General features: G+C 41.3%; 2 protein-coding genes across 8 annotated transcripts in view; one reads left to right on the top strand and one right to left on the bottom strand.

The window, feature by feature from the left end:
- Window positions 1-905: 905 nt before the first annotated feature.
- Window positions 906-4317, bottom strand: LOC144614309 (uncharacterized). The gene is made up of 2 exons (XM_081795701.1): window positions 3545-4317; window positions 906-2852 (listed from the first exon to the last, which is right to left on the bottom strand). Exons 1-2 carry the CDS (start codon window positions 4315-4317, stop codon window positions 2354-2356), a joined length of 1272 nt encoding a protein of 423 aa, XP_081651827.1. The 3' UTR covers window positions 906-2353.
- TSC22D1 (TSC22 domain family member 1) overlaps window positions 3969-20677 on the top strand; it is a 132483-nt gene continuing 115774 nt past the window's right edge. For 6 of the 7 annotated variants that reach the window (XR_013550203.2, XR_009611438.3, XR_009611437.3 and 3 more), the window contains exon 1: window positions 4077-7571. Coding sequence is in view for 4 of the 7 variants with exons in the window: in XM_078433401.2 (XP_078289527.2) it covers window positions 4690-7571 (2882 nt within the window). In the remaining 3 variants the exon portion in view is untranslated. The other variant, XM_060637139.3, reaches the window with a different exon arrangement.

Here is a 20677-nt window from a genome sequence, read left to right as displayed (position 1 = left end):
ACTTGTTATAATAGTCAGCCAATTTTCTATTTTATGGTAGGAAAATCACTAAACACAGCCAAATATACACGTTAGTTTGCAACGTTGCAACAACTAGATTTAAAGTGAACACTGCACTGTAGACTGATCTTTTAGTCAATAGAGAGGAATTCAGAGCTGCACCTTCCGGATATAAACAGGGGAAATTCAGTCTTTCGAAAGTCAAAGGATGACTCTAACTGAGTTCAAAGGATTTAATGACTTCATTACACATAGTAGTAGGCATTTAATATCAATGCAAAAAGAGTCCAGACTTTTTTTCATTAAAAGGTAGTAACATGAAAATACCTGGCTGTTCAAGTGTTTGTTTGTTTTAATGTACTTGTATTCAGGTATTCCTGGTCACAGAAATGCTGGCAACTGAGAGATATATAGAGGTTTTTAAAATTCAAGGTTCCAGGGGCGCCTGGGTGGCGCAGTCGGTTAAGCGTCCGACTTCAGCCAGGTCACGATCTCGAGGTCTGTGAGTTCGAGCCCCGCGTCGGGCTCTGGGCTGATGGCTCGGAGCCTGGAGCCTGTTTCCGATTCTGTGTCTCCCTCTCTCTCTGCCCCTCCCCCGTTCATGCTCTGTCTCTCTCTGTCCCAAAAATAAATAAAAAACGTTGAAAAAAAAAAAAAAAAAAAAAAAAAAAAATTCAAGGTTCCATAATTGTGGAGTTGCTCTTTATATCTGAGTCAGGTTTGATAGAGCCTACACAGGAATTGCAAAGTGATATGGCAGACAAAAACGAAATACATTTGAAAAGACTATTTTCTTATGACTTACATTCTCCTGGAAGTTAAGAAAAAAAAAACTCCTTAAAATTTTTTTTTAATGTTTATTTATTTTTGAGAGACAGAGTGTGTGGGAGGGCCGGGGGGTGGGGGGGGGGGGTGGGGGTGGGGAGAGACACAGAACCTGAAGCAGGCTCCAGGCTCTGTATTATGACCTGAGCTTACGTCGGACACTTTCTGAGCCACCCAGGCGTCACCAAAAAAGCTCCTTTTAAAAGAAATGTTACTCCCCTTCCATCAAAACAGCCCTAAACAATATCCTTTACTACTGGTTATCAGAACAAGTATCTGCTTTTATAGGATTATCTCACCTCATTCTGTCAACTTTGGGTTAAGACTTTGTTTCTTCTGCTTCTAACCATATCAGCACAATCATAGAGGGTATTTAGGGTCCAAGTGGGGGTGTTGAGCTGTTGTTTGGGGTGGACCTAATGCAACATTTTTAGAGATCAAGAGCATTTTCTTTCACACTAGTCCAAAGAAACATTTTGCCTATCTACATTCCATTGCAGGTTCAAGTGGCTAAGATAGCTTCTTTTTCCATTCACAAACTGTTGAAATAGTATGTCAGATTTACATTTCGACAAAGGATGGCCCCTATTAACCATCCTTTTCACTTGCAACAAAAGCTGTCGAGGGTATTAAAAAGATGATTTTTGTAAAATACACAAATGGCCATGGGTATGTAAAAATACAATCACTCATATATTTATGAATATCATAAGACAAGTACGATCTCTTCAAATGTATTTGATTTTCATTACCACACCAATTTCAGTATTTGTGAGCACCTACTTTGTACCTAGTGCAGAGCTCCACATTAGCAATTTAAGGTGAAAAATGTAGTCCTGCCGTTTTGGTTGAGTGGAGGGGGGGAGGGGGGCGGAGACCACAGAAATAACAGCAATACATCATGGCTTTGATACAGGATATACACAGGACGTTGAGGGTGCATTTCTGTTCAGTAATATAAGAGAATGGAGACACTGAGGGATGGAATGAAGAAAATAGTTTAGAGAATCCTAAAGGTAATGCGCTGAATTGACAACTAGAGGTCTATAAAACTCTGCAAGAGAATTCAGCTCTTTATGCTTAAACAAGCTCCTGAAATAGGATTACAGATCTGTAAATCTGTGAGATTTCCTGAATTAGAAGTCTAACCATAAAAGTTTAGTCGCTCAACAACCTAGGTCAAAACAAAACAAAACAAAACAAAACAAAAAACCTCTCTAGGGTTTTCCATATCAGTTTGTTGCTAATTCCTGAGCGAGAAGTACATTCTCGCTTAGTAGTACATTCTAGTTTAGAGCTAGAATGTTTTGACGTGTAATGCTAGGGAAGCAACTTCCAGTAAACTGCCTCCAATCAAACCTAACGTTGCTTTGTAGAACTATGCTCAGACCATGCAGGTTTTTGTTTTTTTTTTTAACTGAAATTACAGTAGGCTCTTTTTCTTTTCCAACCCTAAAAGGTAGTCTTCATTTATCACTGCACTTGTGTTACCACTAGGACTTTGTCTTTTAACTCAAACCTATGGGGGCTATATAGCCTGGACAATTAAACGAAAAGACATCTCTGCTGGAGATAAGCTCCACCTGTTGAGGTCAATTAGTTTACTGGGCTGGGCTGCTTCTTCCCTCCAGGTAGGGATGGACTGCAAGCACGCCCTCTCTAGCGAAGAGCCTACCCGGGAGGCACTTAGGTAGTTAACAGCAAACAGCTGCAACATCTGCCTGCCCGCTGGCGGCTGGCCCTCCCTGCTCGTCGAAGGGCGAGGGGGGGACCGCATGGCAGCCGCAACGACACTGCACAAAAGGCAGCACCTATCTCGAAGACACTTCGGCTTTCCGTGGACCGCGCAGCTCCCGGCACAGGGGCCTCCGCCTAGAGGGCGCGGGCGACGAGGGCCGGGGGTGAGCCCAGGTGCGGCGAGGGGGAGGAGGGAGGGCTCCGCCACGCGCCAAGGAAGAAAGCCTGACTCATGTCGTATCGTGGCGGTGGCGGCGGGCTCCTGGGAACTGAAACTCGTGATGCTGTTGCTGCGGAGAAAAGCCTCATTACCCATTCCGCAGGCGGGGAGGGGGGCGGGGGGAACACCATCCAGGACGCGTACGCCAGAGACCCAAGGCTCCAGCAGCCTCCGCGGGCCCCACCCCACCGCGCCCCTTCCCCTGCCGCGTGCCCGCGCGCGCGCGCGCACCGGCCGCGTGAGAGAACAGAGCGGACACACCTAACCTGCGCGCGCCCCCACCCTGCCCCACCCCCCACTCAGGCCGAAACTCACTGGCCGACCCGGATTCGCTCCCCCGGCCGAAATTCCCCACCCCCACCACCCTCGGCGTCGGCGCCGCCGCGAGTCTTCGGCAATTTCCGTCGGGAGACCCAGCACTCGGCAAGGCCCGAAGCCCCGCCGCCTCCTTCTTCGCCGGACCCGGCTTTATGTCTGCGGCGCCGGGGCGCATGCGCAGACGCCATCTTCCCTCCTTCTCCTTTGCTTGCCCCCTCCCCCCGCCACCACCGCCGCCGCCTCCTCTCGCCGACGGTCGCCCCTCCTCCTCCTCCTGCGCTCGGGCGCTGGTCCCTCCTCTCCCGTTGCCGCGAGAGACTGGGGGATACGGTGGAGCCGGAGAAGAGCACTAGTAACAACCACCACAGCCCCCTCCCCGCCCGCCGCCCTCCCTCGGCACCCACCCACTCACCCGCCCCGTTTGCCGACACCGACCAACCCCACCTCTCGTTCCTTTGAACGGCGTCGGCTGCAGTCGCTTGCACCAGCCCGTCTGGCCACCAACGCCGCCGAGAAAGGAGCCGCCGCTGCCTGCGGCCCCCTCCCGCCCGGGCCGCGGGAGCAGCAGGGTGAGGACGAGCCGGCTGAGGAGGAAGAGGACGGGAGCAGCTCGCACCCCTCTGCGCTAGCGCACATCCCGCCGCCCTCCGGGGAGGCTCGGGCGCTGGCCCCTTCCTCCCCGAGGACGTGTGCCGAGCCGAGGCGCCTGCCCTGAGGGAGGAAAATGCTCGGGCTCCATGGCTGCCAGTGATGGAGCGGTCCCTGGGCTCCCGCTGCCAGTGCCGCCGCCGCGCCCCGGCCGTGCTCCGCGAGGACCCGGCGTCTCTGCGCGCCCGCCCGCGCCTCGTTGCTGGGCTCACCGTACCGGGCGCCCCGCCGCCGCCCCGCTCCGAGCCTCGCCGCCCCGGCCCCAGCCGCGGCCAGCGTTTGCTCACGGAACAGCCGCCGCGAGCCCAGGGGGTTTGAAAGGGTCCGAGGGGCGTGGGGGGAGGGCCGAGCGGGGACAGCGGGGCCGGGAGGGGAGGTTTGAGCGACACTGAGCTCGGGGCTCGCCGGCGGCGGCGGCGCTGGGGGTGGCGAGGGGAAGGCGACACTCGCTCCGCGCTGCTTTCGTGCAGAGCGACCGGGAGGGTTTTGCAGCGGCCGCCGCCGCCGCCGCCGCCGCGGCGGGAGGAGGGGTTGAGGTGGCTTTTGAGTTGTCGGGAGAAGGTGGGCATTTCTCGGTTTTCCCACCCCCTCCACTTGTCTCCCCCTTGCCTTGTCTTCCCCTCCCTCCTGCCCCGCACCCCACGTGAAGCGGAATATAAAGGGGGGTGTGAGACTAGAGGGGAAAGTGAATGGCGAAGGACTGAAGGGGTCCCCCCTTCGGGTCCCTGGCCGCCCTGTTCACCCTCGTTCATCCTCCCTTCCCGAAGCTCGCCCTCGAAGGCAGGAGCGGCCGGCGCCTTCGGCTGAGGAGGAGGAGGAGAAGGAGGAACCGCGCCGGGCGGAGCGTCAGGTCCCGTTTTCCTCCCCGGCGTCTTGAATACAAAGATTACGGTGCAGAAGGAAATTGCACTCGCCTCCTCCGCCCCCCGGTACCCGACACAATGCACCAGCCGCCTGAGTCCACCGCCGCGGCGGCCGCGGCCGCTGCAGACATTAGTGCTAGGAAGATGGCGCACCCGGCAATGTTCCCTAGAAGGGGCAGCGGTAGTGGCAGCGCCTCTGCTCTCAATGCAGCAGGTACCGGCGTTGGTAGTAGTGCCACATCTTCCGAGGATTTTCCGCCTCCGTCGCTGCTCCAGCCGCCACCTCCTGCAGCATCTTCTACGTCGGGACCACAGCCTCCGCCTCCACAAAGCCTGAACCTCCTCTCTCAGGCTCAGCTGCAGGCACAGCCTCTTGCGCCAGGCGGAACTCAAATGAAAAAGAAAAGTGGCTTCCAGATAACTAGCGTTACCCCGGCTCAGATCTCCGCCAGCATCAGCTCTAACAACAGTATCGCAGAGGACACCGAGAGCTATGATGACCTGGATGAGTCTCACACGGAAGATCTGTCTTCTTCCGAGATCCTTGATGTGTCACTTTCCAGGGCTACTGACTTAGGGGAGCCTGAACGCAGCTCCTCAGAAGAGACTCTGAATAACTTCCAGGAAGCTGAGACACCTGGGGCAGTCTCTCCCAACCAGCCCCACCTTCCGCAGCCTCATTTGCCTCACCTTCCACAACAGAACGTTGTGATCAATGGGAATGCTCATCCACACCACCTCCATCACCACCATCACATCCATCATGGGCACCACCTACACCATGGGCATCACCATCCATCCCATGCTGGTGTGGCCAGTACATCCATTCCTGGAGGGCCACCCTCCAGTCCAGTATCCAGAAAACTCTCTGCAGCTGGAAGCTCTGACAGTGTTCTAGCAGCGGCCCCAACTTCTGCTGTATCATCCGGTGGCTCACCTGCATCTGTAATGACTAATATCCGTGCTCCAAGTACTACTGGCAGTATAGGTATAAGTTCTGTTACTGGCACTAATACAATGAGTAATGTCAACATTACTGCCGTGGGTAGTTTTAATCCTAGTGTGACAAGCAGCATACTTGGTAATGCTAATATAAATGCAAGCAATATTCCTAGTGCTGCTGCTACTGTGAGTGTTGGGCCTGGAGTTAGCAGCAGTGTTAATGTGAATATCTTGAGTGGCATGGGCAATGGTACTATATCTTCCTCCGCTGTTGTTAACAGTGCCCCCAGTGCAGCTGCAGGGATGACTGCGGGGTCCCTTTCGGGTCAGCAGCAGCCACCAACAGTTAACACGTCAAGGTTCAGAGTTGTGAAGTTAGATTCTAGTTCTGAACCCTTTAAAAAAGGCAGATGGACTTGCACCGAGTTCTATGAAAAAGAAAATGCTGTACCTGCTGCAGAAGGTGTGGCGATAAATAAAGTGGTGGAAACTGTGAAACAGAACCCGACAGAAGTGACTTCGGAGAGGGAGAGCACTAGTGGGAGTTCAGTGAGCAGTAGTGTCAGCACACTGAGTCACTACACGGAGAGTGTGGGAAGCGGAGAGATGGGAGCCCCTACTGTGGTGGTGCAGCAGCAGCAACCAGCTCTTCAAGGTATGGCTCTTCCCCAGATGGATTTCAGTAGCACTGGTCCCCAGAGTATTTCAGCAGTTAGCATTCCACAGAGTATTTCTCAGTCACAGATCACGCAAGTACAATTACAGTCTCAAGAACTGAGCTATCCTCAAAAGCAAGGTCTTCAGCCAGTACCTCTACAGGCCACTATCAGTGCTGCAACTGGTATCCAGCCGTCACCTGTTAGTGTGGTTGGTGTAACTTCAGCTTTAGGTCAGCAGCCTTCCATTTCCAGTCTGGCTCAACCCCAACTACCGTATTCTCAGACGGTTCCTCCAGTGCAAGCCCCCCTTCCAGGAGCACCACCCCAACCGTTACAGTATGGACAACAGCAGCCGACTGTCTCTACCCAGATGGTCCCAGGCCATGGTAAATCCGTGGCTCAGAATCCTTCAGAGTATGTGCAGCAGCAGCCGATTCTTCAAACAGCAGTGTCCTCCGGACAGCCCAGTTCTGCAGGAGTGGGAGCAGGAGCGACAGTGATTCCTACGGCTCAGCCACAGAGTATCCAGCTGCCGGTGCAGCCCACGGCAATCCAAGCACAACCTGCAGGGGCATCTGGCCAGCCTGTTGGCCAGGCTCAAACAGCAGTATCTGTTGTACCTACTGGCAGTCAAATTGCAAATATCGGTCAACAAGCAAACATACCTACTGCAGTGCAGCAGCCCTCTACCCAAGTCACACCTTCGGTTATTCAGCAAGGTGCTCCTCCATCTTCACAAATAGTTCCACCTGCTCAAACTGCGATTATTCATCAGGGAGTTCAAACTAGTGCGTCAAGCCTTCCTCAACAGTTGGTCATTGCACCCCAGAGTACCTTGTTAACTGTGCCTCCCCAGCCACAAGGAGTAGAATCGGTAGCTCAAGTTGTTTCGCAGCCGTTGCCTGCAGTTAGTCCTTTGCCCTCTGCTAGTAGTATTTCTGTTACAAGTCAGGTTAGTTCAACTGGTCCTTCTGGAATGCCTTCTGCCCCAACAAACTTGGTTCCACCACAGAATATAGCACAAACCCCTGCCACTCAAAATGGTAATTTGGTTCAAAGTGTTAGTCAACCTCCCTTGATAGCCAGTAACATAAATCTGCCTTTGGCACAACAGATACCACTAAGTTCTACTCAGTTCTCTGCACAATCATTAGCTCAGGCAATTGGAAGCCAAATTGAAGATGCCAGGCGCCCAGCGGAACCCTCCTTAGTTGGCTTACCTCAGACTATCAGTGGTGACAGTGGGGGAATGTCAGCAGTTTCAGATGGGAGTAGCAGCAGCCTAGCAGCCCCTGCTTCTCTTTTCCCGTTGAAGGTGCTACCGCTGACGACACCCCTGGTGGATGGCGAGGATGAGAGGTAAGATCATGCCATGTTTCTGCAGACATTCAACAAATTCAGAGTTAATTTATTTAGTAGCTGTATAGATGCACAAGATTTGTCGAAAGCATTACATATTTTTCCATTTTTGTATGTGAAAATGCATTTTTGTGGTAAGTTTCCTAGAGCAAGAGTGTTATGGAATGGTTTCAGAGTGGATAGCAAATGGGTGTAAGTAATATGTAAACTACTTGACAGTAGTTACTGAATATTAAGCATAGGTTTAGGGGCACCAAATGGCTTTTGTTATTTATAAAATGCTTTTTGAAAAGATTACTAACAAAATTTTTGCTAAGCCATATAATATTTATCTATTCACTTGAATTACTAAATCCTTATGAGCATCTCTTGAGTGGGGGTTGTGGTTCCCACGGTTGTTTCTCCTTTATTAGGTTGGGCAATCCTTTTCACTTCTACTGTGTTTGATCTTAGTCTGTGGAAGATAATGTTACATGCTTTTCTTAGACCTCGTAGGAAAGATGACCTAGTCTCGGTTTTATAGGTTGCCCTCACAGACTGTAATTAACCAACTTTTGTGTACTTATTTAATGGTCATTTTATCTGAACAGAACAGGAATGGGAATCTTAAAAAGTATGTTGGGGGGGGGCAGGAGGGTAAACACTGTCAAAATAACCAAATTTATCTTTGATAGTAGTGTCCTGTACATTTTTTTTCTTTTGTATAGATCAAGGTGGTAGCCATTTTAAAGAGTAGGAAAAGTCTTGGAGGGTTGAATTTATAGACGCATGAACATAAGACTTTGCTCCCCTGCTAATCTACTCCACCTGTTCCCTTCGTTGCCAAAAAAAAAAAAAAAAAGAATAAAAACATAGTCAAAATACGTTATTAAGCCACTAGTGTTTTCTTACTTGAATTGAAAATAATGCTTTAAATACGCTATTGATTCCAATTGTGTCTTTGAAGCTGACTGCAAAAGTTGTGAAATCTCTAATGATTCTACATTACTTTAAACTAAGTTGAATTTTAAAGGAATGTTCTTTTCACAGATTTGCTGGTCTGTGACTAACCTTGATCAAAATAGTATCATAGGAGTTAATGACAAAGGCTATTCATTTTAACTGTGGAACTCTGAATAAGCTCTAAAGATATTTAATTATTTTAGTATTAGTTGGAGATTTTTGTGATTGAACTTTCACCAAACTAATTGGAAATTTATATTCTAAATGTGTATTTTTGGTTTTCACTTTGGAAAAATTGAGGGTATTCCAAAAGAATTACAGTTTTAGAAAAAGAACAAAGACCAAATGTTGCAGTGAGGTTTTCATGATAAACATTTTTAAGTTACTTTACAGATGTAAGGCAAAGGCATGGTTAATTGAAATAATTTAAAATCTTGTCTTTTAAGATTTTTGTAATTTTTCCAGTAATCATATAATTAAAACATTGTTACCGAACCAAATGTAATCTGTATCTTGTGTACAAAATTGTCCTTAAAAGGTAGATAGAGCTCTTTTAGGGAGGTAGTTTCTTTAATAGTCATTATAATCATCGATAAAAGTTTGTTTCATATGCTAATATTTATCTGTAATTGCTAATATTCATAATTTTAAAGAACTATTTACCCCAAATATTAATGTTTTCTGAGTCTAAGAGGCATGATCGAGTGAAGCCCCTAAAAAAACAGGTATATTATGTGGATACTAAATTCAGAGAAATAAAAGACAGATGAAATGCACAAATGAAAACCACACATTTTGAATTGAAACCTGCCATGATTTTTGTTAATTACCATTTGTGGTCTCCTGACATGACTTTCTCCTTTTTCTCCCCTGGTGGTAGGGCATGATAGAGCTTTCCACAACTTGCTTTTCCAGACAATTAAAGTCAGATGTTGCTACTTACAGTTAGGTTTTTTAATTGTAGGGATAGAGGCCCAATTTAAGATGTTTAGTACAAAATTAATTTTTCCATATAGTAACTGAGATGAAGATCATTTAGGGGCAAATTATGTAGAAAGGTTTGGAATTTAAGGGACAAAAAGAGATACTGAGAAGTATGATCAAGTACTGGCATAAAGTAAGTTGAGTTGACGCTACCTGTTTCGAATTTACTACATTTTTGATCCTTTGTTAGTTAACATCAAAGTTAAGTCATCAGAACCAGAAAATTTTTGATTCAGAGGCATCCTTTAAATGCTAAAAAATTAAAATGTTTCACCCCTAAAATACCTATAAAGGTCAAAAAGGAACACATGCATATTATTTTCTTTACAGTGTTTTACTGCAAATTATTTCTTTTATCACTAAAGTTTGGAAAAAGAAAAGTTTCATTTAAGTTTGCCCTTGGAAGGAAATTTGAGACTATCTACAAGAGAAAGAAGTGATAACGATTAAAAAAAATTCTTTCTTTTTCTTCCCATGATAGCTTCCATGTCACTTGCATTGTCTGGGGCTTGGTCACCAATTTCTGTCTCATGGGAGAAAGGGGTACATTATAATTTCAATATTATGACTTAAAAACCATGTTAACAGTGAAACTTTTTGGCGGTAAGACAAATGAAAGGTGGTTGTTCTTTAGTCTTCTTTTGAAATAATACTCTTAACGCTTTAAAATTTAAAATGTTTATTAGACATGTGGAAAATGATTTCAGTTGATCACGGGGCAACACTAAAACTTAGAAACATGGATCAGGCATTAAGATTATGTATCTTTTTTTTTTAAAGCTCCTTGAAAAAATCTTAATGTCTTATTTTAGCCTTTAATATGAAGTCACCTTTATAACACAGTGGAGGTGTAGGTATTCCACACTGGTCTATAGTCTTTTGTGTTTGCAACTATTAGTATAGCTTCTTGTGTGAAATTGGTCAAACTTCTGTTCATCCTTCAAGACTCCGTTCAGAAACGTTCCCTCTGAAGCAGTGTCTTCACCCAGGGAATGTTTCCTTAACACTTTTTAGTGCTCCTCTATTGAACGCACTGCACACATTCAATTATAATTATGTTCCACATAAGACACTGAGTTCCTCAAGGACAAGAACTAAATATTTTTTGGACAAATTAATGAGCAGACCTTTCTCTTTTTTTCTGTCACAATTTACAATTTATATTATCCCTTGTCTTAAGCACAGCTGTTAGAGATACAGGATCATATAAGTTATACAATAAATTGAAGAGAAAAGAATAAAAAGACTTTTTGTACCTCTTTCACCTCATCATTATTTGAGGTGAATTGATATCTATTTTTTAAATACAGTGCATGTTATATAGTAGGCCCTCAAATACTTATTAAAGAGGAATGAAAGTTTTCTTATCTATGAAATAGGAGTAATACTCATTTTGCCTACTTCTGAGGATGGCAACATTAGATAAGATAAAAGTACTAAATTGTACATTTTAATTTTATTTAGGTTGTACCTCCACAACTTAAAGAGTCAAATAATTTACATGGTTATCAAAACAAACAAAAGCTTCCTGCCCCCTTCCTTTCCGTGTTTCCATTCCCCAAAGCAGTCACTTTTATCTCTTTCGGATGATTGTTATGTTTACCTCCTAGTTGTAGACAACATGCTTGTATTGCTACTCGATATGCAACATGGCTAGATGGTTAGGAGCATAGATTCTGGAATAAGACTATTTAGGTTTGAACCTAGTTTTATGTAACATTGGGCTACTTAACCTCTCTATGCCTCATGTTGCTCATTTCAATAAATGGGGATAGCAGTACCTACCTCAGGGTTGTTATAGGAAATGAATTTGGAAAGCCCTTAGAACTGTGTCTAACTCACATGCCCTAGATAGTGTGTGTTAAATAAAATACTTTGTGCTTGTGTTTTGGCTTTTTGAACTTCTGGAAAGAAAATGAAAATTTAACTTTATCACCTACTCAGCTGATCCCCCTTCCTCCAAGTACCCTTTCCTCTGAATAGCTATGATTACATCATTGTTGATCATTTAGTATTCTTATAAAATATCACTCTTCATGTCCTGTACAATGTACTGCACTTGCCTACCTCCTTCCACCCCATCCCAGCTATCTAGTACATATAATGTACTAGAATATATAGTATATATATTTCTATATACTACCTAGAATAAGTTTTCTGTTTCTTCCAAATTCTGTTTCCCCCATTTTTGTATGCCTTTTTACCCATTTTTGCTTTGCCTTTTGTGATAGAGCCTTTCCTCAGAGGTCTGGTAATTCTTGGTCATCTGCTTGCACTTTAGGAGACTAAAGAGCTTATCTAGTCTCAGTGTGACTTACTGACTGTTTTACCATAGGGTGATCTGGCTGAAGTTCAATGTCTCTGCCCCACCCCGGGCTTAGTTTTTTCTGTAATTATCATTATTCAACATTGCATCAAATGTCTCTTGAGATGTTCAGACATATCAGGTGTTATCAATTTTACCTTCCTTAGGCAGTCTCTTATATTCCTCTGACCTCCATTTTGGACCTAATTGTGTTCTACACCTTGGTACACATCCATTATTGTGGGATTCCCTTCACTTTCTCCTGTGGTTGGATTTCATTTTGCAGTGATCCTTGTCATGTTCATTCTTGGCTTACTTGATATTTTAAAATGGTTTTAGGGGTGTCTGGCTGGCTCAGTCAGTAGAGCATGAGATTCTTGATTTCAGAGTCATGAGTTTGAGCCCCACATTGGGGTAGAGATTACCTAAAAAAAAAAAAAAAATTTTTTTTTAAGGAGTGCCTGGCTGGTTTAGTTGGTAGAGCACACAACTCTTGATCTCAGGATTATGAGTTTGAGCTCCATGTTGGGTGCAGAGATTCCGTAAAGCTAAAATCTTTAAAAGAAAAAATGATTTTAGTTTACCCTGACACTTAAGGTGGTTTGGTTAGGTAAAGAATACTACATTGTAAAATTGTATTATTTTATAATTTCGCTCCATTGCTTTCTAACTTCCATATTCCTTTTGAGAAGTCTGAAGCCATTCTGATTTCTTATATATTGTATGTGACCTGTATATATATGTTTTGTTTTTCCTTTTTTTCTGACTTGTTTACCCTTCTCTCTCTTGCTCTCTCTCATTCTTTAATTCTCTGAAAGCGTTTAAGGTTGAATCTGTTTTCAGTGTTCCAGTATTGAAATTTTACAGTGATGGTTCCTTGGGTAGGTTTCTTTTTACCCTCAGGGTTGCTGAGTACTTGGTATGCCCTTGTAGTCTGGAAACATCTTTTAATTCTGGGACTTTTTCTTGAATGAGGTCTTGATTATTTCTTTCCATTTTCTGTTTTTTGGTTTTTTTTTTCCTTAAATTCCTTATTAGGATAATGGACATTTTTGACTTCTGATTTTCTTGTATTTTCTTTCCTATTTTCTATCTCATTTTCTTTTTTGCTCTACTTCTGTTGAGTTTTCTATATTACCATATATTTAATTTCCCAAAGCCTTTGCTTTTTGTTTTTTTGCCTTTGCCCCTTTTAAATCGTATCCTGTTCTAATAACAATAGTACTTTCTCATAGCTGTCTGAATATATAAATATTACTTTTTTTTTTATTTAAAGATTTCTTCTCCCTGTGTGACCTGTGCCCTCCTGGTTTGTTTTTTAGTTTGTATCTGTTTGGTCTTTATCTTTCATGTTCTATAGCCTTTCCTTAGTTGGTTGGTGGTTGTGTGTGAGTAGGGGAGTAAAATGCTAATTAGAAATCCTCAGTGAGACTTGTTAGCTTTACTTTATGGTAACCAGGCTGGGCTGTGTGGTTGGAGCACTTTTGATGTCAGTATCTTCATGCCTTTCCTCTGAGTTGGTTAGATGTCCTGTAGAAGGCTCTTTCTTGCCTGGAGGTGCAGGTTGTGGGGGATATAGGAGGGGAGTTGGGTAAAAGGTCTTGGTAGAATCTCAGCTTCCCTATATATATTTCTTCAATCACCCTGTTTTCAGTATGTTTTCTTGCCTACAGCTGTACCTGATTTTTTGAAACTTGGAATATTTTGTTTTATATTTTCCAGACTACATATTTTCAGTTTTTTTGTTGGGATTGGTGAGGGGGCAGTTGGGATCAGTGGGGCTGGTTACTTGTTAAACAGACTTTTAAACAGTCTTCCTTATTTTAGCTCCCTCTCTCCCCCATATCCCACTTCGGATGTACGTGGTACTGCCAATTGCTGAGTCTTTTGGGGATTTTACAGTTTAAATTGGGTTTGTTCTTGGCTTTCTCCACTGTTTGCTAAAGATTTGATTTTCGAGTGTTTGCTAAGTCATTTGTCACTCAACCATCTGCTTTCCAGCTTCCAAATTTTTGTTGCTATTGTCTTTTTACCCATTCTGTCATTTTTTATGGGCTTATGTCTTTATATCTTAAAAATTCATTATTTTTGATATTTTAGTGGTGTTTTTAGAAAAGGAGTATAAAATAGATGTGTTTCTATCATTATGCACCTGTCTTAACTGTAGAATACTGCACAATTAAATGTAAAAAATGATACTAATTTTAATAAAGTCATTGCTTCAAGATTTGATCTATGAGTATATAAATTTTAAAAGTCGAATTGCTTGACTTATATCCAGTAGAATAAGAACAGTATATAACGCAGTATTTCACTTCACAGAAGTGATTAGAAGTGTTAGGATAAGCTTCAGTTAATATTTAACATGTTAAGCCAATTCAACAACCTTGTGAGTTAAGTTTTTTTCTGTTTTACTGGTGAATAAACTGAAGCTTACTTAGTTTATTAGAGAGGTGGGATTGTCTCAGGTTACATACATAATACCAAAACAGCTAATAATAAAAATAATTTTTCTAATTAAAAATCTTCTGGTATTTGTAATAAAGCCAACAAGATGCCCATAAATATATCAGAGTGGCTGAAAACCTGAAAATAGGCAGGCTTCTTTGATTTGTGTATTACTACCAGTACCAGAATTACCGTAGAACATACCGACGTTTACCTATAAGCCCTTGGTGAGAAAAAAGGTGTTTAAAGTCATCACACTGGTGTGCCTGGCATGCAAGACATTCAAGTGTTAAATGAATTAATTTTAGTATGTTTTTTTTGAAAATCGTGTGAAAATTATCTTTTCAGGAAAACCATTTTAATTTCCTAATAATTTAAATTCAGTCTTTGTAGAACTGCAAAACAAGTAGATTTTGTTTCTTGTATAGGAAGTTGAATTTAAAAATTTGAAACTATGCAAAGCATGACCCGTGTGGTGCTGCAATATTAGAAGCATGCTGCAATGTTAGAGCTCTGCTGGTTGGTTTTTGCTGCGTCACCATGGTGTTAGCATTGAATATGTCATGGTAAGAGTATGCTTTCATGGCTCATTAAAAGAAATTACATGAGGGGAAAACAGTTTAAAGCATGTTTACATTATTTTAAAGAGCTTTATGTAATTAGTTTTAGAATCTAGGTTGACTTTTTTTTCTAGTCTCACATATATTTACGTGTCCTTCCTTCCACTCTTTTTTCTTCACCAGTTTGACCTGGAAATCATAACTTGGATTTTCAGTGTCATTGGTCCTAGATGAGCTTTGTTTTTCCTTTCTTGAAACATTCTCCTTTGCTTTCAGTGATCCCCTGGTACAGTTTCTTCCCACCTTTCTGGCCACTTTTTTTCAGTCTCTTTCAGATTCACCTATTCTCTCAGATTCAGTGTTGGAGTTCCTTTGAATTTCTGAGTCCTCTTCACACTTACTGCCTTTTCCCTGAGTAATCATCTGCTGTATGGCTTTAATACCGCCTGTATGCTATCAGTTTCTGAATGCGCACCACTAGCCCACACTTCTCATTGCATGTTAGAATGATCCAGTTATCTGCCTTCATAAAACAGCTCTGCATGTATTCTCATAGGCCTCTCAACAGATCATAAACTTCTCTTTCTTCATTACCTACCTTCTCAAATTTCTTTCTGCTCTGTCATCTTCATTTTATTCATTATTATTTCTTTTTTGCTTGTTGTAAATTTTTATTTAAATTCTAGTTAGTTAATATACAGTGTAATAATGGTTTCTGCAGTAGAATTTAGTGATTCATCACTTATGTACAACACCCAGTGCTCATCTCAACAAGTGCTCTCCTTAATGCCCATCACCCATCTAGCCCATCCCTGCACCTAAACGCCCCTCCAGCAACCCTCAGTTCTCTATTGTTAAGAATATAATTATTACTTCTTACTGATTCTTCACTTTAGAAACTTGAGAGCCATTCTTGATAGCTCCCTTTCCCTCACCCTCTACATCCTTACCATAACCTTTAAAATATATCCTGAATTTATCCCCCTCCCCCCACCATGGCCACAACTCTTGTCTAAGATAACAAGATAATATATTTGTCTCTTCAAGTACTGCGGTAGCTTCCTCACTAGCCTCTTGCATACATTCTTGGGTTTGTCTAATATTGTATCTTGTAGTCAGAATGATATTCTTAAAATAGAAATCTGTTCAGATCACTCACTTACCCAACACCCTTTAAAGCCTTCCCATTTCTTTGAAAGTAATTACTTTTTGCTTTTGCTTCTTGCCGGCATATTTTGCCACTTTCCCCCTGACTTTCAGTTTCCTTCTTTCAGTTCCTCAAATTGCCATCCATTCTTACTCTTCCTCTAGGGTTAGGCACACACTGTTCCTTCAACCTGAACATCCCCTGTGTCACCTTCCCTCCATTCTTTCTTAAAGTTTAACTGTCACTTTTTTATACAAATTTTTATTTTATTTCTAGTACAAGTAACATGCAGTGTTAGTTTCAGGTATACAGTATAGTGATTTAGCAATTCTGTGTGTTACTCAGTGCTCATCATAGTAAGTGTACTGTCACTTTTTGATAGGCCTTTTCTGACATAACAATCTAAACGCAGGTTCTTTGTAAATACTCTTTAATAGTACCTTGATTATTTATAGTGTTTATTACAGTTTAATGATTTTCTGTGCATATGTGATTATGTGATGATTTTAAGCTTCATGGACAGAGATGTTTGATTTGCTATTATATATCCAAAGTATATCTCAGTGCTTAACAGGTGGATGCTTAGTAAAAATTTGCTTAATGAATAAATGAAACAAATTGGCATAAGAGAAGGACAGCTTTTTAAAAACACTGTTATGGTATATTTGAAAGGTAAATACGTTCTGTATGGATGATCATGTGATACCATTGTTTCCTCCTTGAATAGAGATGAATCAGAATTAATTGATTACTTTTTGCTGTGTTTTGAGCCCAAAAGGCAATGCTTAGTTATTGCTTTAAACAAGCATTTTGTTTTATGTTTATGCTTATTTTGTATTTACTTTTGTTTATGCCAGTAAAAGTTTTCCAACTGGAATAAGACCAAGAAAAACTGATTTACTTCAAAGTTAGACTATCAGTATTCTTTATCCACTTTTGACTGGTTCATCTACTCAGCGTATAATGATTCTTAAATAGTATCCAAGTATTGTGTTGGAAGTCCTTTGGTTCATTTTCAGCTGTTGAAAATATAAACATCGAACTTATAAAAATGTCATCTGTTTGTATTAAGAACATTTAAAAAAAATTAAACAGGTTAGTAAGTAGTAAGTTTGTTTAAAGTAAGTAGTAACTTGTTTAAAGTTCCTAACTGATCTATATTACTTACAGTCATTACGGTTACTTATTATTGAACAGGTAAGTAATGGATTATGTAAAAGGAGATGAGAAAGGTTTGACAGTGATCAGAATTAGCAGTAAATTAATTGATTATGTATGGGTATTAAATGGGAGTAAAACAGCATTAAGAGATGAGGTCTTTACTTTTAAGGCTGGGGTAATTAAAAACAGAAGGGAAGATGTGGAATGTGATGTTGTAGTGCAATGATCAGCAGGTGTTGACTGGGGAGAAGATTTACTGTGGTTAGATCATGGTGTGGATCTACCGTGGTATGGGTGGTATTGTCCTTCCTCTTCCATGCAGCCATAGAGTAAAGGGTTACTATGAACTTCACATAGTTAAGATAGATGTGATAGCATCTTATTTTTCCAGGTCTCCTGGATTATTTTTGTAATATTAACTCACCACTCCGGTTGGGGAACTTATGATACCGTGGGTACATGTCTGAGTAGTCCTTTTTTAAGTTCTAGTTGGATTGATTATAAAACTGCTGATTGTGATGAGACTTCATTTCCTGCCAGCTCATCTACTTACCTAATTTCTTTGGTTATTAGGCTTTCTTAGTGTGCATTCACGTGGTAATAACCAGCATATTAACTAGTTAGGAATGCTTTGAAGGTATAAGCTTACAACTTAAATAATCTAGTACTAAATTTTTGCTGTGATACGGCTATGATACATTTCTGCTGGTGATAGTATTAAAACCTTACTCTTGTATGATTTTGGGGGGGGGGGTGTTTTTAACAAAGTACTTTGAAATAGATTATATCCCCTTGAGTCCTAGCAGTCTTAAAGTTGATAGGATGCTTTTGTTCAGTTTTCACAAAGAAGCTGAGTCTCTGATTCATTTATTTAGTTGTTGATTAAATACTGAGTTACTACTACGTATTATGTACTGTTTTAGCTTGTTCACAGATTGTAACAATTTAGTAGTAAGAGTAGTGGTAATAGTTGTAGGAGAGTTGGAAATTACAGTACTTATGTGCAACACTGTTTTAAGCACTTGACATAAATCAACTTATTTAATTCTCAGAACAGTCTTATTGGTTGTAAGTACCATTATTATCCTCATTTTGCAGGTGAAGAAACTGAGGCATAGGATAATTACGGAACTTATTCAGGGTCACATAGCTAGTAAGTGGGAGCTGGGATTTAAATCCAGGCAGTCTGGTTTCCTTCCAGAATTTGTGCTTTTCACAACCTTTGTGCTCTGTTGGCCTCTGTAGCATGTGATCAGAATGGAGCTGTTCTGACCGTTGTTTTCTCAGTCAGCTTTCATGTATTGGAAGGCATTGGTAACTGCAGATATTTCTTGTTCAGCCCTCAGAAACTCTTATTTTGATCTTGGAAGTGTGAGCAGGGATGCTACTCTTGTTCTTGCACTCAAGAATTTAACCTCCATGAGAACAAGGACTTTACCCACTGCATGGGATAGTGCCTGGTTCATGGTTATGTTTTGAAATATTTGTCGAATAAGTGAATTGACATGTGCAGAGCCCCTTCCCCACCAAACATCCAGGATAGGGATATCATTACTGCCAAATATTCAGCCATCCTATTACCATTATATGCATGGCCATTCTGATATACAGGAGTAAGTTTCAGTTCTCCGCAGATATATTACTTTGCCTGTTATGTTAGATTCTCTATGCTTCCCCTTCACCAACCTATCAAATGATAGGTTACTCAATACCGATTTATTGAGTAAATTATTCCATAGTAATGGTGTTGATAAGATGTAATCAAACATGGTTCTTATCCTCAGGGAGTGTATATGACATATACATGGAGAAATTATATGACAACATAAGAGCTAAATAACATTTTTAAATGACATGAAATATGAAATCAACAAATCAGAAATTTGGAGCTGGAAATCTTGTGTTCTTGTTCAACTCTTGGTTTATAGATGGAAGAACAAGTTCAGAGAGGCTAAGTGAATTCTCAGATGGTGCTACAAAATGTTTCTTAGACTAACTGGAACTCTAGTCTTGAAAATGACATAGGAAATTGCATTCAATGTTTACAGGTGGGATAGAATTGACCTTTGGTGGGTGAGGGATGTAGAGTTATTTGAGTGGACTTTTTGAAAGCTTTGGGTTGAAGGAGAACGTTTCAGGCAAGAGAGTATTAATAAAAAGGGGAAGAAATAAGAAAAACATTCAGAACATCGGTAATGTAACAGTTGGCCTTAATAGAGTAAGTTTGTCATGGGAAATGATAGGAAGTAACTGAAGATTAAATTGGGGAGTGATCTGGCCCTCAACACTTGTTGACTAAATCACCTTCAATTTATGCTAAGCTAATTTATATTAGTATAAAAGAAATCTGTAATTTGGATTGTAGTGGGGTACTTGGAAGCAGAAAAGGCCGGGCCAGTGAGGAAATTATGTTTTTTTCTGTTATTTGTTAATGCGTGAAGGAAATACATTAGAAGAATAGTGATTTTCAATATAAAATGATTCAGTACAGAAGCCCTTTGGTTAGCAGATTTCTCAGTTTATAAAAATACTGTATTCACTTTCCTAGCCTGTGTTCCCTCAAAACAACGTATTTCTCTTCTCGTGTTTTCTTTTGAAAAACAAACAGACAAAAATAGCGTAATTTCCCAGAAAGGCTGTTATCTATAGCTGTAGTTTTAAAGGTCTGAAGGATAAGTGGTTATAACCTTCAGGTAGGATGTTTGGCAATTTAATGTTTTCATAGGGTTCATTTGTGTCTAATCCAAAGCAGATGTGTCCCAAATATACTTAGTAGTGAAAAATCCAAGTGAATGTGGACTTATATTTTAGGATTGGTTCTTAACACATTAGTGATCATAGAGACTTTTGCCTGCTTTCTTTTCATATATTCAATTGCCAGTCTCTTCCAGGCAGTGGAAAGAAGAGGAATTATTTCTTCCTATCCCTCTGAGCACTCCTATATCTCTACAAAAAGGGAAATGGCATATGCAGTTATTTGAAATGTTAAAAGCCTTAGTGCTGTCATTGACACTAAATGTGAGTAATTTGATTATTTTACTGACATTTAAAGTGCCATCAAACTAACTTATTCCTTTATATGTTGGTACCTTTTTTCACTTCACTTGCCTTTTTAAATTTTGAGACTATGTTCATATATGTGTGAATATACGTATAAAGGAATATAATTTTAAAAGGACATTTTGAAATTCTTAGATTACAAAATATCCTATGTATTTGAAAGGATATAATTTAATAAGTGTTTACACAGCACTGTTTCTATCCTTAAGGAGAGCATACTCATTCAAGAATAAGTATATGTTTATACATACATATATGTGTACACACACACATGTACATGAAAGAAAAAGATAATAGGTAACAGGCTCCATATATTAGTCTCCTACTAATTTTGGTCCTTTGCTTCAGTTTTTTCACCAATTTATAATGTATTTTATTTTGTAGTATTTATATCTACCTTTGTAGGTTGCTTGAAGCATTTTAGGGAATGACTTGGGATAGAAGTTCAATAAATGGGAAAAGTATGGCAAGGGTAGGATATGTGTTATGAGAGATATGA

This window comes from Panthera onca, chromosome A1 (assembly GCF_046562875.1).
Source record: "Panthera onca isolate mPanOnc1 chromosome A1, mPanOnc1 haplotype 2, whole genome shotgun sequence".
Classification (NCBI taxonomy): domain Eukaryota; kingdom Metazoa; phylum Chordata; class Mammalia; order Carnivora; family Felidae; genus Panthera; species Panthera onca.
The sequence above is the reverse complement of the archived record's forward strand: the minus strand, read 5'-3'. Positions and strand labels throughout refer to the sequence as shown.